This window comes from Staurois parvus, unplaced genomic scaffold (genome assembly GCF_062004578.1).
Source record: "Staurois parvus isolate SC_StPar_1 unplaced genomic scaffold, SC_StPar_1.0 ptg001011l, whole genome shotgun sequence".
Classification (NCBI taxonomy): Eukaryota; Metazoa; Chordata; class Amphibia; order Anura; family Ranidae; genus Staurois; species Staurois parvus.
The window spans coordinates 574,746-593,968 of record NW_028318807.1 but is presented as its reverse complement, the minus strand read 5'-3'; the positions used below and the strand labels follow the sequence as shown (position 1 = coordinate 593,968).

General features: G+C 45.8%; 1 protein-coding gene across 1 annotated transcript in view; it reads right to left on the bottom strand.

The window, feature by feature from the left end:
• Positions 1 to 17,530: 17,530 nt before the first annotated feature.
• Positions 17,531 to 19,223, bottom strand: part of LOC149441226 (uncharacterized) — a 117,960-nt gene continuing 116,267 nt past the window's right edge. Inside the window, exon 6 of the mRNA XM_089657605.1 lies at positions 17,531 to 18,676. Within this exon, the coding sequence (XP_089513731.1) occupies positions 17,834 to 18,676 (843 nt within the window). The 3' untranslated portion in view covers positions 17,531 to 17,833. The remainder of the gene's footprint in view (positions 18,677 to 19,223) is intronic.

Here is a 19,223-nt window from a genome sequence, read left to right as displayed (position 1 = left end):
ACCTGTAATGACATGGGTAGAACGACATGGGTGGTTAAGGTTCTGGATAACTGGAGATATGAAGGATGAGGCTGGCTGGACTTACTTGGTCGCACTGGGCAGTTACGTAAGAAATGGCCCATGGCCCTGTGACATAAATGTAAGATTTGAGTAGTTGAGATGTGATCAGTAGAAATATGTCATTGTAAATTTAGTTTCAGTCCATGTTATTAAAGATAAGTGTTCAGTATTCAGTCAGAGACATATGTTCACCAATTAGCATCTGAAAGGAAAGAGCATGTCAATAAAACGTTGTCACCTATGTAGCCAGAGATTGCTACCTTCTTGAAATCTAAAATAAGTTCTCCAACCATTTCAGCTTCGGGAAGCACCAGGAGAGGGCTCCGCTTTGTCTGCTAGCTGTGATTTATATCCACAGATCAGAGGAATATATTTCATCTCTCATAAAAGATACAATATTAGTTGCAGAGAGATGAAAATACTTCCTTCTGATTGGACACACTGTAAGCTACATCTGCATGTAAAACTGTATTTATAGCCTCTGTAGAATCCCAGAGAAATGCAGAAAACAGTTATATGGCACCTGATTGCAACAGCTGAACAGTGATTGGTACTGTCGCGATCAGATTGATGCGCTGGTGTCGGAAATTCTATCCCTGACTTGGTGATTCAAACCGTTCCTGGTCCAATCAACTTTGGGTACTTCAGTACCCAGAACGTCCTGTGGGCTGGTATAGGGTTGATTGGCCAAGGGCTAATGTCCAGCCTATGTCCATATTTCAATAAATTGAGGACCCTGAGATATGGACGGGGTGATTCGTACAGAGCCATTTCTATTTTACTGGCGAATCACGGACTTTCTCTAACTTGCTCCAGTCACAGGATAACTCTTAGTAAAAGTTTTATTTCTGTTTTTATTCCCTTTTATTTTATTTTATAGTCAATAGCCAATTGTGTGTCTTTTTGTATTTTCTGTATTATTTGTAACTTTTTATACTTTGTACATATTCTATGCACAGCCCACTTTCAGGATATTAAATCATAAAGTTAATAAGTGACTTCTGGATACTTAAGCTCGGGCTCATATCTCCGGAGAGATTATTGTATTACAGTGTCTATATATGCTCGGTCTAAGTTCATTGCCAATCTGTATTCAATTGTACTGTGTGTTGGCAAATTGCATGCAGATTGTAAAGTAGCAGATCTGCCAGACGGAGATCTGTGTGTGTGGTGGCCCAGCAGACCAGTCTGCCGACAAACTGTTGGATGGTGGCAAGCTACCGTTTGTTGTGTGACTGGTGTGGGGGTGCGTGGACAGTGGAATCGTCATTCACACTGGGGTTCTAGCTTGTAGGATAGCTGGAGGAATGCTAGAAGTGTTTGCCAATTGCTAGACCGCTCCCCAACCCTTAGATTGCACCAGATTGTATATAAGATTTGTATCTGCCTGTGTGTGGTCAGCCAGCTGGATTGGAGTGGAGTCTACCTCTAGTAGTGGCCAGATGCAGTGCGGGCTGTGAATGCGTATCATGGCCAGTCTTATATGCTCAAAGTAAGACCCCTCATTCCCTCTTTACCCCAAGTCATGGCCGGACGTCCACACCTCGGTTAGCTAGGCACCGTGGGCATGTGTGTGCGGTGTGGATCCATGACAGCCCCGCAGTAAAGGCATAGGTTGCCTGCCGTCTGCGTAATCTTTCCTCTGGAGATAAGGCAGGTCGGAGAAGGCCAATTAGCATGGGTTCTACTTCAGGAGTGCTGATAGGCGGAGAAATAGGGACAGAATCCACTGGTCTTGGAACCCTTGGCAAAACCCTTGGCAAAGGGTCTGGGTATGTTCAGAATGTCTCTCCTGTAGCCGTTGATCCAATTAGGTAGCGAGTTGAATTAGATTCTCCAAGGAGGAGGGAGCTTCCACCCTAACTAATTCGTCCTTGAGGGACTCAGACAGACCTAGATGGAACTGGTATTTTAGGGCTGCGTCATTCAACCCGGTATTGGCGGACCATTTGCGGAATTCCACAATGTAGTCCTCCACATGCCGTCGGCCTTGTTGTAGAGCATGAAGGGTGGATTCAGCAGTAGAGGTCCTCTGGGGCTCATCATAAAGAGCTGCCATGGCTTCAACGAATGTGATCACTGAGTTTAGCGCTGGTTCTTTTTGTTCCAGTAAGCTGTGTGCCCATGATTGAGGTTCGTCAGATATGACAGAAATGATGAACCCCACTTTAACTGCCTCAAGTGAGAAGGTCCTGGGTTGCGGTGCAAAATACAACTCACAAGCATTCTTGAAGGCTCGGAATTTACGTCGGTCCCCAGGAAGCGTTCCGGAATGGTAACCCTGAGTAGTACCACAGCGGGTGTAACAGTGGAAAGCGAACTGGCTGGTGCCACTGTAGGGATAGGACTAGGCAATGGATTCTGGTCTGCAGAAGTCGCAGCAGTAGTGAGCGAATAAAGATGTCCCTCCAGCTGAAAATATTCCTCCTGCAGATCCATGACCACTTGCGTAAGTGCCGTCATCTGTTGGCACAAGGCCTCTAATGCAGAAGCACCTCTCTCGGCCTCAGACATAATGGCTGATTGATACTGTCACGTACCTGGTGAGAGATGCCAATGGAGAGAGGGCTTCCCTTGCGGCTAAGTTCCAGACTCCCCTGAGAGTGGGACAGCAAGGAGTCAGGACCAAAGTGGCACAGGTCACCTGTAGGAGTGCTTATTGGTGGTCCACCCAGGAGCACAGCTGATGCACTGAGATGAGGTCTGCAGACAGGTGGTGCCTGTGTGAGGTATGAAAGCCCTTCCGGGGAACAGGATTACTGGATAGCCGGTTGAAAGCCAAGGTCTGGTACTGGGTGGAGATCAGAACAGACATAGTCAGATGGGATAGCCGAGATCATACACAGAGGAGCAAGAGAGAATATCCGTTAGCCAGCCGAGGTCAAGTCAGGGTTTAAGCAGAGAAGACAGGTCCAGGAGCAAGCCGAGTCGGTAACAGGAAATCACAGTAGCACAGGAACAGGAAATAACAGTAGAACAGGAACAAGGTACTGGGGAGCCAAAGATCAACCAGCACTTGAGAGTAGTGCAGGGCTTCCTTATAAAGGTCGTTTGCCACCAAATTTGAGCCAATGTGAACTTCTGCGGCCATGCAAGGTACTGGCAGGGTTGCCAGGTCTCCTAACACCTCTGCCAAGGACAGAGCCCTGACATCTGTCCCCTCTACCCTCTGGCACCCGCTGAACTGTGCCCACAGATGGGCAAGCAGAGCCAGAGAAGCATAGTAGGTACAGGGGAGGTTCACACAGATGGGGTGGCAGAGGCTGGCACCTGAAAGGAGAGCCCTGTGGCTTGCCCACAGCAGGAATAAAGAATAAAAACAATACTTGCCCGGCACCCAGAACTACATATCCCGGGCGTCGGGTGATGTAAAGTGAACATCCCTGCATGATGAGCCGACATTGACCTCACAGCACTGCCTCAGAGCAAACTAGTCATAGGAAGGATCATATTTATCATTCCTTGTCTGCAGATCTAAAGCTCATCAAAACCAGTTCGGAGACCAAACAAACCCAACAGAGAAAAGGGCCCCCGGACCTCAAAATTGTAGTAAACACTAAACAGTCCAAACAAAATGTCTTCCCATGGGGGGAGTAGTTCTTCAATGTCCAGCAACCCTCCTATTCCCCCCTCACATCCACATCCTATTATTGTGTGGCCAATACCATCCAAATCATTCTTACTTTCATTTCCCAAAGTTATCCGTCTACAAGGAGACCTGTATAGATCACATGATGGCACCAATGAGGATGGAGGAGGACCGGAGTCACATGACTGAGAAGATACTAAACCTCACCCTGGAGATCATCTACCTGCTGACCGGAGAGGTGAGGAGGATTCTGGGAGGTCACATGACATCACTCTTATCTCTATTAATAATACACAGACCTGACCGGAGAGGTGAGGAGGATTCTGGGAGGTCACATGACATCACTCTCATCTCTATTAATAACACAGACCTGACCGGAGAGGTGAGGAGGATTCTGGGATTCTAACATGATATTCCTATTGGTTCCTCAATACAGAGATTTCCTCCTCTGAAGTCAGGTGATCATATGACCATCACAGTGCCTCCATGTGACTCCCTAAACCCTGAGAGACACAACATGCAGAAGATTCTAGAAGTCACCAAGAAGATGATGGAGCTGCTGACAGGAGAGGTGAGCAATGCTGGGAATTCTGGGACATTCTCCAATCACTGATCATTATCAGTATCATTAGGATCTGTACATTATCTGCATTGTTACCATTGATGTCATTTTATTATATATTCAGAGTGGAAACCTGAGAGATCCTAAAGTTGAGGTTAAAGAAGAGATAAAAGAGGAGGAGGATGAGGATGGGGGGATGGAGGAGTCAGAGCTTCTAAGAGAACACAAAGATCTGTACGAGGACACCATGGTGCAGTCATCCAGCTACAGGAACCCACCAGAGAGATGTCCCCGTCCTCTGTATTCCCGGGATTCCACACAGGAAGGTCACACCATCCCTCACCATCATCAGGTAGATGAGGAACAATCACTGATAGTATCATTAGGATCTGTACATTATCTGCATTGTTACCATTGATGGCATTTTTATTATATATTCAGAGTGGAAACCTGAGAGATTCTAAAGTTGAGGTTAAAGAAGAGATAAAAGAGGAGGAGGATGAGGATGGGGGGATGGAGGAGTCAGAGCTTCTAAAAGAACACAAAGATCTGTACCAGGACACCATGGTGGAGTCATCCAGCTACAGGAACCCACCAGAGAGATGTCCCCGTCCTCTGTATTCCCGGGATTCCACACAGGAAGATCACACCATCCCTCACCATTACAAGGTTGGTGGGATGGAGCATCTAGAACATGGACTTGTGGAGATAATATGTGGATTTTTCATGTTAGCTTATATTTATATATTATGTGAAATTTCTAATTTTCTTGGTTTAGGGTGAAGATCTGATAGATATAAAAGTTGAGATTAAAGCAGAAGAAGAAGAGGCGTATGTGAGGGATGATCAGCAGTCTATGGAGGAGGATGGAATAACGGGGACATTTATAGAGGAGGACACTCCTACAGAGATCAGCACAGGTGGGTCATGAATACTAAATACACTATATACTCCATGTTGTACATTACATACTCCTGACCTCTGCACTATATACTCTGTGTTGTACATTACATACTCCTGACCCTGCACTATATACTCCGTGTTGTACATTACATACTCCTGACCCCTGCACTATATACTCTATGTTGTACATTACATACTCCTGACCCCTGCACTATATACTCTATGTTGTACATTACATACTCCTGACCCCTGCACTATATACTCCATGTTGTACATTCCATAGTCCAGACTTCTGCTTTCCCCCCTCCCCCCACTGCTATATATACACATAATATGGATTCTCTTTTGTTACACCCATTTCCTCCCAGCTGGACATTTTATATCGGATGATGTGATTGGAGCACAGACTTTTACATGGTGATAATAATGTGATAACATCCTCCAACTTTGGACCCTTAAACAGAAAGTGATAATGAGGGAGGAGTCAATACCCCAATGATGGTGGTCTTCAGGATCAGTCCAGTCTTCATCTTGGTTTTTCTACCCCCTTCCTCACTCTCTGACCTTTGGTGGGGCTCAGCCCCGCTGTTCTTCATGACTAAATCATGGAGTAAATAAGGAAGTGCAGTACTTCTTGTGTTGGGAAGATGGCGATGAGTGATAGAGGGGGTGGGGACCTCGTCCTATAATCCCCTCATCACTGTCCCTCCTATAAAAGACAGTTCTGGTTGTTTCCTCACTCTCTGACTAAGGTCCATGAATAAAGAAATGACCTGGTAGGAGATCAGAGGAGCCATTTCCTAGTTCCCTTGAGGGTGGAATTGTAAGCTCCTCAGAGACCAAGCTGCCTGATGTGGGTGGAGTCCTGGTTTAGGGGAACCAATCAGCTCCTGTCTAGTAATCCTCTTTGTCTTTTGTATTTTAGTCCATGGCCGGGAGATGAGGAAAACCTCCGAGGATTGTCTCACTTTGTCTCCAGACTGGAAAGTAGAAGATGAGGACATCACACAGTATAGTCCAGGAGAAAACCCGGCTCCCTCCAATGTCTATCCAGCACCACCCAGTGTAGATGGACCATCGGATTCCTCGTATCCTGAGGAACCTCAGACTGTGCAGGACCGGGCCGGCCTTCCAACAGGGAAGAGCTTCTCCTGTACTGAGTGCGGGAAATGTTTCCAATCTAAATCTGATCTTAATGTGCATAAAAGATCTCACACGGGGGAAAAGCTATATTCCTGTCCTGAGTGTGGGAAATGTTTTTCACGGAAGTCCAATCTTCACACACATCAGAGATCTCACACGGGGGAAAAGTCATATTCCTGTCCAGAGTGTTGGAGATGTTTTTCAGTGAAGTCCAATCTTTACACACATCAAAGATCTCACACGGGCGAGAAGCCGTTATCCTGTCCTGAGTGCGGGAAATGTTTTTCAGAGAAGTCTGGTCTTCATAAACATCAGAGATCTCACACGGGGGAGAAGCCATATTCCTGTCTTGAGTGCGGACAATGTTTTTCAGAGAAGTCCAGTCTTCATAAACATCAGAGATCTCACACGGGGGAGAAGCCGTATTTTTGTCCTGAGTGCGGGAAATGTTTTTCACAGAAGTCCAGTCTTCGTAAACATCAGAGATCTCACACGGGGGAGAAGCCGTATTCCTGTCCTGAGTGTGGAAAATGTTTTTCAGATAAGTCCAATCTTCACAGACATGAGAGATTACACACGGGGAGAAGCCATTTTCCTGTCCTGAGTGAGGGAAATGTTCCTCACTGAAGTCCTGTCTTCCTGTACATCAGGGGTCCCACAAAACCCTGGAGGTATATTAGTGCCTTGAGTGCGGGAAATGTCTTCTAGATGAATGTTGCTGGACATCCCAGCTCTCATGTGGGGAAGAAGCACACCCTGATATACACATCAGATATATTCCATTGCTGATCTTCATCATGGAAGAAACAGTTCATAAGGAGATCAGAGGCCCCCAAAGACATGGATGAAGTGTGGGACCGTGTTGACTATTGATTGCAGGAGAAGAATAAAAATGGAGTCCTGACCTAGAGCACTGGGCTGACTTTTGGGGTGCAGCCTACAGTGAAGGAAATGTGTATTTTCTCCCCTGCTGATGTTGAATGTTCGCCCCTCACACAGAAATGATCGGTCTAACAATGGAATGTTCGGTGTAACACTGAGAGACAGAATACAACAACAAATTCAGCAGAAATGCGTCTAACAAATGATGACTGATCTGCATGTTCATGAGGGAAAGAAGTATTTGATCCCCTATCATTCAGCAGGATTTCTGGCTCCCAGGTGTCTTTCATACAGGTAACAAGCTGAGATTAGAAGCAGTCTCTTAAAGGGAGTTCTGCTAATCTCATTGTGTTACCTGTATAAAAGACACCTGTCCTCAGGAGCAATCAAACCATCAGATTCCAAACTCTCCACCATGGCAAAGACCAAAGAGCTGTCCAAGGATGTCAGGGACAAGATGGTAGACCTACACAAGGCTGGACTGGGCTACCAAACTATGGCCAAGCAGCCTGGTGAGAAGGTGACAACAGTTGGTGCAATCATTCACAAATGGAAGAAACACAAAACAAGTGTCAGTCTCCCTAGGTCTGGTGCACCATGCAAGATCTCACCTCGTGGAGTGTCAATGATCATGAGAACAGTGAGGGATCATCCCAGAACTACACGTGAGGATCTTGTCAATGATCTCCAGGCAGCTGGGACCACAGTCACCAAGAAAACAATTGGTAACACACTACGCCGACAAGGACTGAAATCCTGCAGTGCCCCAAGGTCCCTCTGCTCAAGAAAGCACATGTCCAGGCCCGTCTGTAGTCTGCCACTGAACATCTGAATGATGCAGAGGAGGACTGGTGGGAAGTGTTGTGGTCAGAGGAGACCAAAATGCAGCTCTTTGGCATCAACTCAACTCGCCGTGTTTGGAGGAGGAGGAATGCTGCCTATGAGCCCAAGAACACCATCCCAACTGTGAAACATGGTGGTGGAAACATTCTGCTTTGGGGGTGTTTTTCTGCTAAGGGGACAGAACAACTGCACCGCATCAAAGGGACGATGGACGGGGCAATGTACCATCAAATCTTGGATGAGAACCTTCTTCCCTCATCCAAGGCATTGAAAATGGGTGGGGGATGGGTGTTCCAGCATGACAATGACCCAAAACACACGGCCAAGGCAACAAAGGAGCGGCTCAAGAAGAAGCACATTAAGGTCCTGGAGTGGCCTAGCCAGTCTCCAGACCTTCATCCGATTGAAAATCTGTGGAGGGAGCTGAAAGTTTGAGTTGCCAAACGTCAGCCACCAAACCTTAATGACTTGGAGAGGATCTGCCAAGAGGAGTGGGCCAAAATCCCTCCTGAGATGTGTGCAAACCTGGGGGCCAACTCCAGGAAACATATGACCTGATTGCCAACAAGGGATTGGCCACCAAGTACTAAGTCATGTTTTGTGAAGGGGATCAAATCCTTCTTTCCCTCATGAACATGCAGATCAGTCATCATTTGTTAGACGCATTTCTGCTGAATTTGTTGTTGTATTCTGTCTCTCAGTGTTACACCGAACATTCCATTGTTAGACCGATCATTTCTGTGTGAGGGGTGAACATTCAGGATCAGCAGGGGAGCAAATATGCATTTCCTTCACTGTATATGCTAGAGATGGTCTGCATATAAATGGAAGGGGGTCTGCTGTGCTGGGGGAGGGGTTTATGGGAAGGCTGGAGGAGTATATAAACTAGGATGGAGGGGGGAGGGAGAATTCAGTTTTAACAGGGTAGACAGATCAGACGGGGTCAGTACTTGTTGGTGTTACAAAAAACCAGTGGAATTGGTACCATTTGTATGAAAATAAAAAATGCTCAAAATCCATGTGAACAAGGTGTCAGTGAATGGACAAGGTGTCGGTGAATGAACAAGGCGTCAGTGAATGGACGAGGTGGTGGTGAATGGACAAGGTGGCGGTGATTGGACAAGGTGTCAGTGAATGGACAAGGTGACAGTGATTGGACAAGGTGTCAGTGAATGGACAAGGCGTCAGTGAATGAACAAGGTGTCAGTGAATGAAAGTGTTTGTTCCCCAATGCCAGAAGTGTGCCCAGCAGAATAGGTGAGTTGGAAGGTTTGGTGCATGAAGAGAACTAGGATTGAATTGGTATTGCTGAATCTTGGCTTCATTCCTCACATGACTGGGCCATTCATATTCCTGGCTAGGTTCTCTTTCGGAGAGACGGGGGAAATAGGAAAGGGGGTGGAGTCTGTCTCTATGTGAGAAGTGATCTCAGAGCGAGTGTGAAAGAGGACCTAGTTGATGGAGAGTGTGATGAGGCTGAAGTATTAGGGGTGGAACTGCACATGGGGGGCGGTACTACAAAGGTCATCATTGGAGTTTGTTATAGGCCTCCCAGTGTTAATGAGGAGGTGGAGACTCAGCTCCTCCCACAGATGGAAAGGGCTGGGACAGTGATAATAATGGGGGATGGTAACGACCCGGAAAGTGACTGGAGTAATGGTACTGCGGGTGTAAACACAAAACAACCCCGCCTGCCCTCTATGGCCCAGAACAAGGGTGGATAGATGGACCCGGAACTTGAAGAACTTCCCCACCAAGTCATCAAAGGTTGTGCGGCTCTAAACAAGGCTGGGGAAGACCCACCAATACTGTAAAGTGAAACAAAAAGCGCACCAACCTTGTGCATTACCTCAGTAAAATGTGATTTTATTGGATGTGAAAATATCCTCACAAACAGAGAAGTATAAGAAGCGTGTAAAGTCCTTGGTGAGACTTGACCAATCAGAGACCAGCGCGAGTCTAAACACGAGGGAAGGTTCTCAGAGTCAGGCTGACGCGTTTCGAAGGGAGTCCCTTCTTCATCAGAGCTGACTTGGCAATGACAATCCTCTTCTATATATACCCTGGGACAGAGGTTGGACCCTCCCACTTGGGTTGGGCAGTCCCAGGAAAGGAGGCGGGACAAAGGTGACATCACAACATGCTCACACAAGCAACAATACATTACACATCAAGAGGTATAGTAAGAGACATTAGAAACATTCACCGGCATTAAAGCTGTAAGAAACGCAGGGCAGTGTAATATATACATGAGGAGGTCATATAGTCTGTGTATATATATATATCCCCATATAATAAATAATGACATATTGGGAATGCTGCATTGGGGTTCATGGGGATAATATTGTTGGATCAGCACAATGTATAAAAAGTAAAAATGAATGAATTGAATCCATAATTCCTTTGGATAAAAGCCTGCTGGTTCCTCAATTGTTGGCTTCTTTCCATGGAGATAAATGTGAACACAAAGTAGGTATACACATACATTTCAATGGCAGCCAGAATGTCCTTGCTTTGTGTGGGCTGTCAGTGGGGTCATTGGGCAGATCTTTGTCTTTAGATGTATGGAATATTCATGAGTAGTGTTACTATACTGGCAGCAGAGGGAGATCAAGTGCTGCCATTGCCAAATATGGCTTCTGGAGGTGAATTGGAATGCACGCCAATAGGTGCGTGGCTATGGGGGCGTATGCGCAATGAGGTGGTGGCACACCGGAGTAGTCATGGAGATGGGCCTCCGACGGGCCATCGCACATGCGCAGTGAGGCGACGGCACGCTGGAGTAGTCATGGAGATGGGCCTCCGACGAGCTATCGCACATGCGCAGTGAGGCAGCGGCACGCTGGAGTAGTCATGGAGATGAGCCTCCAATGGGCTATCGTACATGTGCAGTGAGGCGACGGCACGCTGGAGTAGTCATGGAGATGGGCCTCCAATGGGCTATCGTACATGTGCAGTGAGGCGACGGCACGCTGGAGTAGTCATAGTGATGGGCCTCCGACGGGTTGTCGCACATGCGCAGTGGGGCAGCGGCACGCTGGAGTAGTCATGGAGATGGGCCTCCGACGGGCTATCGCACATGCGCAGTGAGGCAGCGGCACGCTGGAGTAGTCATGGAGATGGGCCTCCAACGGGCTATCGCACATGTGCAGTGAGGAGACGGCAGGCTGGAGTAGTCATGGAGATGGGCCTCCGAAGGGCTATCGCACATGCGAGCCAAAGTCAGCTTATCATTTACCTAGTGGAGTGCACTCCGGACATCCCGGAAGGACGGCTGTGAGATGTGTTCCAGCCGTGGCTGTAAAGTTGGACCTCTAACTACAACTCTTGGGACAATTAGCCTGCATGTGACCTCGCTGTCTTCATCTACAGCATCCAGTCTGGGGTGCTCTTCCTTTATGTCTCCACCTGTTTTTCCAAACCAAGAGATCCCCCCCTAAATCTTGGGGTGTTGGTGGGATTGACCTGAGCCTTTACATGGTTAACAGGGTAGATCCGTGATGAATTTGCATCTTGCATCACGCCTGTCCCAGACTTGTGTTCTACTCCTAGAGCTCTGGGTCACACTCCTTAGAAACAGACTATTAAATTCTCACAGGTCATTCCCTTGGAGAATGTCAAAAGAAAGTCCTGCCATTACCCCAACAGAAGTAATTCCCTGTAGAATTCACCTCACAGGGATCAATGATGGTCAGGAAAGCACCTGTATCACAGAAACCAACGACTTTTTGTACATCTATGCAGAGCTCCTGTAACTGCTGCTGCCTTATCTTGGGGTAAGTGGCTGGACTCCATAAACTCCTAGAAGGGCACCAGTTGTTGTTGGAAGCATCAATTCACTTTAAGATGGTGAAAGGCTCTTTCCTTCTGGCACCAGAGTTACACTGGGATCAGGACAGGTGTTTTGATTCTGGGGAGGGTGAAGTTCCTTGGGCATCTAGCCTGGAGATGCCTGGGTTGTCCACATCTGTAGCATGGGTGGTCCAAGGGTGACCAGAGGGCTGGGGTTGGAGTGGCATTTCTTCAGAAGCTTGGTACATATCCACATAGTGCACCAGCTTGGGAGAGGTGGACCTCAGAGTCTTTTTCTAACAGGGCAGCTGGCCTGGCAGTGACCGGTTTGTCCGCAGCCAAAGCAGAGTCTCTCTGTAGAGATAATGTTAGTGGATCAAATTATCCTCCCAGCACAAGTGTGTCCCTAAGCCAACCGCTTCCATACCCCAAAGTGATGTCCTGCTGGAAAGAGCATTAATAACCATGTGGCCCTCAGATGAAAAGCCATCCCATGGATACTTTTGTAGTTTTGCTGCTGAACTGGAACATGTACCTTGCAGAGGCATGTTGAGGCCTCTTGCTGGTACATGTTTGGAAGGGGCAGGGGTTGTAACAAAGGGCACAAATATTTTTTTGTGTGTTGTTTGTTGAAGCACAGACAGCATTGTGTCCTGTAGCTGGATAAAGCCAGATGGGCCAGCAGCAGGTTTGGATTATTAAGGCTTGGCTGAACTCAAAGGACAATATAATAACCCTATGCTGGCAGAAAGGGTCAGACGTTTCTGAGTTTACTTCTGTGATGGACACACCGGACTGAGGGCTGCATGTCTTCCTAGAAAGAGGTTACCTGGTGAACAGAATTGCTGAGACAGCTTCCTGGACACTGGGACTCTGCTCTACTCTCTGATCTTCTTGCATTGTCTGTCTGTGTGGTCTGAATGCTACGGTCAGGACACGCAGCCTTCTGAGGACCCATGATGTGCATATGAAGAACCTCTGCCCACTAGACCTCCTGTTCCCTGCCATGCTGCCTGGACTTCTGTTGACTGGTGAGTCCCTGAACCTATGTTGTGTCTATTGCTGCTCATCCCTCATAGTGCCTGGACTCTGGACTAAGTGGCTGCTTGATCCAATTGCTGCAGTTTGCCAGTCTATACCCTTGATGTGCCATACCATGCTGCCCTGGTCTCTGCCCTGTGCTTGAATCACCCCACTTGTCTGTCCAGTTCCCTATACTGTGCTGACTTAGCCCCTTGTCTGTCCAGATCCCTGTCCTGTGCTGGACTCAACCACTTGTCTGCCCAGATCCCTGCCCTGTGCTGGACTCAACCACTTGTCTGCCCAGATCCCTGCCCTGTGCTGGACTCAACCACTTGTCTGCCCGGATCCCTGCTGTATCAGCTGGATTTGACCCTTGCTACATCCTACCCTGGTCCGCGTAGATCCCTGCCTAGTGTGCTGGACTTAACCACTGCTATGCTGTATTCACCCTGTGGGCTGGGTACATTCCCCTTGCCATACCGTCTGGTGGCCTGGTGTACTGGTTCTCCATTTTGCTTGGCCATCCTACATGGACTATCTATGTGGTATTACGCTGCTACCTGGTGGACTATTTTGTTGTGCTGTGTCTTGTTATCTGTACTGTGACCTCACATTCCCCAATATACCCCGTATGTCAGGTTTTGTGTGATCTGCTCTGTGTGCTCTCTCTGCACTTCTAGTGTATCACTAGTGATGGGCTGAACACCCCCCCCCCCCGGTTCAGTTCATGGTAGAACATTCAAACAGACCAAAAGTTCGCAGCCAACATCGAACCAATGGGACTCAAACTTGAAAATTCAAAAATGCCCATTTTGAAGGATTATATGCTAGGTATTGGCAATAAAAGTGGTATGGGGACTCGGGTACTGCCCTGATGGACATGAATCAGTGGAAAAAAAATTCTAATAGTACAGTTTTTAAAGGGGCAGTCATTTCTCATTGCTTAAAGTAAAAAAAAAAAAAATATTAATTTAAATATCATGCCTGGGGGTCCCTTAAACTACCTGCAAAGTTGCACATCTGTACAATGTATAGAACCTACTGCAGCAGGACTGACACCGTAACCCTTCAGTTATTCTTGACAAGTGCAGGATTGGACCCGGCTCTAAAAATTCTAATTATATGTAATGCACCTCTCATACAGGTATAGAAAAATGTGGCCTTCAGTGTTGATGGTGCCTGAACACTGTATCCCCTCACAGTTACTATTGCTGGGTGCAGTCATGGGCCCTGCAGTTAAGAACTGTTAAAAATTATAGAAAAATTATCCAGGATTGATTCTTGTTGATAAATGTCAGCTGGTCAGCGGAGTCTGTGGACAGACGCACTCTTATCCATCACAAAACCTCCAGCAGCACTGAATGTCCGTTCAGAAAGCACGCTGGATGCAGGACAGGCCAGTAGCTCGATGGCATATTGAGCAAGTTCTGGCCAGTGATCCATCCTCAAGACCCAGTAACCCAGTGGATGCTCAGTTGGAAAGGTCTCCAAGTCTGTTCTTGCCCCTAGATAATCCTGCACCATATGATGCAGACCCTGCCGATGGGTGCTTAAACCTAACAGCCCTGGGCACTGAGGACTAAAGAACTGTTTAATCGGTCAGCTGGCCGCCTTCTCCACCGCTCTTCCTTTGACAGAATGAAGCCTCAGAAACACGTTGTCCAGGAAATGGTGACCTCCCAGTGTCTGGAAAGGTGTTCCACAATTTCAAGGCATCCTCAGGATGTTTCATCCTCTGCTCCCTCTGGGAAGACTGGATGAGCTCTGCACCTTGACCCTTGTAACGTGGATCAAGAAGGGTTGCCAACCAGTAAAGATCTCGCAGACACTTTGAGGAAATCTTGAAAATGAAAGATGTACACACAGTGCGCTGGTTATGCAGCAAAGTCGAGGCCTTGTGTGCTTTTCTGCAACACTGGAAGACAGTAGGGAGCCATTCTGAGCAGATATCATCTGAGGGATCATGTGAATCTGCTAAAGTTAAAGGCATCCTGAAAGACCTGAAACAGATGACGTTTGTGAAACTTTTGTATTTCCTATTCGATTTTTCTAGCAAGCTGAAACCTTTGTCAGAGAGTCTTCAGAACAAGGAACTTATGATCTGTCAGGTAAAAAACAAACTAGAACAAGCAGTTAAAAATCTTCAGGATCTTTCTGATGGGAAAGGAAAAAATGAACTTGAATTTCTTAGTAAGTTTACAGAAGATGGAAAACGACATGAGCTGCAGCTGACCAACCTTCAAGCTGGTGACAGAATTTCAGTCTATACGCCAATCTGTATTGGCCAAAGCAGAAAGAGATTTCATTTTGAGGCTTTCCTCGTTCTCCTCAGATATTGTACAATCTGTCCATATATTGAACAGCGTGTCTTGGCCAGACAAAGCTCACATCCCCAACTTTGGATGGACTGAGTTGCACAGAATTGCAAAACATGTTTTTGATATTCAGTTTGAAGACAAAATTGAGCTGTTAGAAGCAGAGTGGGCTGACCTCAAACTCTCCATTCCAAATGGACTCTTTTAATGAGACTCTGAAAAGATTGAATCAGCAGAAAGATTCAGCAACATACTCCCTCTGATCAATTTCTGTGCCGTACTTCCCCAACAACCGCCTCATGTGAACGTGGCTATAGCTACCAAATCAGAATAAAGACGGTCTATCGTTCATCACTGACACGGGAGACTTTGGATGATCTTCTGATGATTGCTGTTAATGGACCACCACTAAAGGATTACAATCCACACACAGCCATTGAAGTGGTATTTTGTATCAGAAAGGGGACGTTACACAAGTCTTGGTCCTGCTGTACAATGAAAACCATAGCAAATCTTGATGTGAAACTGGCTTCCTACTGCTTTTTGGCATCCAAAAAATCATTTTTTGGTGTGTTTTTTCTTCATGAAATAGAATGCAATCCACACACAGCCACTGAAGTGGTATTTTGTATCAGAAAAAGGGTATTACACAAGTCTTGGTCCTGCTGTACAACACAAACCATGGCTGCTCTATGTTACAATGGTTACTATTGTTATGCCATGTTTTTTGGCATCTAAATAAGCACTTCTTTGTTTATTCTTAATGCACTACTTCTCTAAGCTCTCTTTTAATAAGATGCTGGAGATATAAAATGCAAAATGTTTACTATTGTTATTTATGTTTTTTGGCCATCAATAGAGGCACTTTTTTCTTTTTTCTTAATGCCGCACTTCTCTAAGGTCTCTGCTGGAGATAAAAAATACAACATGTTTACAGTAATTATTATTCCATGTTTTTGGCATCAAAATAAGCACTTTTTCTTATGCTATACTTCTATAAACTAAACTTACATCTTTTAAAAGAGACTTTACTGTAGTTAATAAAGATGCAGGAGATAAACAAAACAAATACAAAATGTTCACTGCAGGTTTAAAGCTGTAAAACTTGATATTTTGATTGCCCCCTATTGCTATTGCTGTGATGTTTAAATTGACATAATAAAGTTATAATTGCAGTTTTTTTATATTTTGGACTCTTTATTCTAAAGAAAAATGTAATTTCATAAGTTTTAAGGGGGTGTGGTTGGGGGCAGGGCTAGGGACAGGGTTGGGGGATGGGCTGAGGGTGGGGTTGGAGGTGGACCTGGGCAAGGTTGGGTGGGGCAACTGGTGGAGAGTAAGGTTTGTGCCTGGCTAGTAGGTCTAGACTCAAAATGGTTTATCCGGATGTATACAGTATATATATGACAAGGCAGACTACTTCATGTAACATTACATCTTCATCTCAGATTGTAAGCGGATTGGATTGGCCTGTGTATGGGATTCCAGATCAAGTCATGGCAAGGTACACGTTGAGCGTTGAATATCTGGGTGTAGAGAGATCACGGGGGGGATTTGTATATCTGTTGTCACATGTTGCTGAGTTACTGATTTCTTACACAACATTTCCAGACAGTTGGATGTAATTCATTAATATTTGGAAGTAATTGCTGGCTTGTATTTCTCCCCATTATTGTGGATTAGATCATTGTACTGTTATCTTGTATTGTTTATTATTTATCATCACCTATTAGATTTCATCCCCATTTTGTACTGATTTATATTATTAATAAATATATATTTTTGCACATTATTGTGTTTTATTTCATCTTCCAATTATCACAAATACAGAACTGGGATGTCGGTTACTTTGTGAGAATTAGTAGGGAATCTCCTTCATTCCAGATCCCGCCTGTTTCCATGAATTGTATACGGATTATTTCCTCACAGATAAAGTTCTGACAATTTGTACCGTTCTGGTGTTTTTAGTCCTCAGAAATGAGATCTGCCGTCATCAGACATGATGGATTTTCAGACATCTATCCCATAGTTTGTAGACTCTATAACTCTCCTACACACTGAATCATAGACACTGATTGGGGTTATTGTACCCAAGAAATGGCGCAGAATACACCTTTGTCTACATTTAGAAGGAAAGACTATTTATTTGTAAAAACAAGAAAAAATGGTAAAAAGTGGTGTTTAAATACCACCAAAATAAATATCTATTTGTGTGAAAAAAATGATAAAAAAATTATTTGGGTACAATGTTGCATGACTGTGTAATTGTCATTCAAAGTGTGAGAGCGCTGATAGTTACCAGTCAGCCTGGGCAGGAAGGGGGTGGAAGTGTCCGGTATACAGGAGGTAGAAATATTTATTTTTAAACAGACCTCTAAGTGTTTGTGAAATCTCCCACCACAAAATGTACTCAGCCAATCACAGGGCAGGACTCCATTTTTATTCTTTTCCTTCCATCAATAGCCAACCTGGTCACACATTTCATCCATATCTTTGGGGACCTCTGATCTCCTTATGAACTGTTTCTTCCATGATGAAGATCAGCCATGGAGTATATCTGAGGTGTATATCAGGGTGTGCTTCTTCCCCACATGAGAGCTGGGATGTCCAGCAACATTCATCTAGAAGACATTTCCCGCACTCAAGGCACTAATACACCTCCAGGGTTGTTTGGGACCCCTGATGTACAGGAACACAGGACTTCAGTGAGGAACAATTCTCTCACTCAGGACAGGAAAGTGGCTTTTCCCAATTGTGAGATCTCTGATGTGTGTAAAGATTGGATCTATGTGAAAAACCTTTCCCACACTCAGAACAGGAATATGGCTTTTCCCCCGTGTGTGATCTCTGATGTATGTGAAGATTGGATATCTGTGAAAAACATTTTCCACACTCAGAACAGGAATATGGCATCACCCCCGTGTGAGATCTCTGATGTATGGAGAGATGGGACTTCCGTGAAAAACATTTCCCGCACTCAAGACAGGAATACGGCTTCTCCCCCGTGTGTGATCTCTGATGTCTGGAAAGACTGGACTTCACTGAAAAACATTTCCCGCACTCAGGGCAGAAATATGGCTTCTCCCCCAAATGAGACCTCTGATGTTTATAAAGATTGGATATGTGTGAAAAACATTTTCCACACTCAGAACAGGAATATGGCATCACCCTCGTGTGAGATCTCTGATGTGTGGAAAGATGGGACTTCAATGAAAAACATTTCCTGCAATCAGGACAGGAATACGGCTTCTCCCCCGTGTGTGATCTCTGATGTCTGGAAAGACTGAACTTCACTGAAAAACATTTCCCACACTCAGGACAGGAGAACCTCTTCCCTGTTGGAAGGCCGGCCCGGTCCCGCACAGTCTGAGGTTCCTCAGGATACGAGGAATCCGATGGTCCATCTACACTGGGTGGTGCCGGATGGACATTGGAGGGAGCCGGGTTTTCTCCTGGACTATACTGTGTGATGTCCTCATCTTCTACTTTCCAGTCTGGAGACAAAGTGAGACAATCCTCGGAGGTTTTCCTCATCTCCCGGCCATGGACTAAAATACAAAGACAAAGAGAATTACTAGACAGGAGCTGATTGGTTCCCCCAAACCAGGACTCCATCCACATCAGGCAGCTTGGTCTCTGAGGAGCTTACAATTCCACCCTCAAGGGAACTAGGGAATGGCTCCTCTGATCTCCTACCAGGTCATTTCTTTATTCATGGACCTTAGTCAGAGAGTAAGGAAACAACCAGAACTGTCTTTTATAGGAGGGACAGTGATGAGGGGATTATAGGACGAGGGTCCCCACCCCCTCTATCACTCATTGCCATCTTCCCAACACAAGAAGTACTGCTCTTCCTTATTTAGTCCATGATTTAGTCATGAAGAACAGCGGGGCTGAGCCCCACCAGAGGTCAGAGAGTGAGGATGGTGGGAGAACAACCAAGATGAAGACTGGACTGATCCTGAAGACCACCATCATTGGGGTATTGACTCCTCCCTCATTATCACTTTCAGTCTAAGGGTCCAAAGTTGGAGGATGTTATCACATTATTATCACCATGTAAAAGTCTGTGCTCCAATCACATCATCCGATATAAAATGTCCAGCTGGGA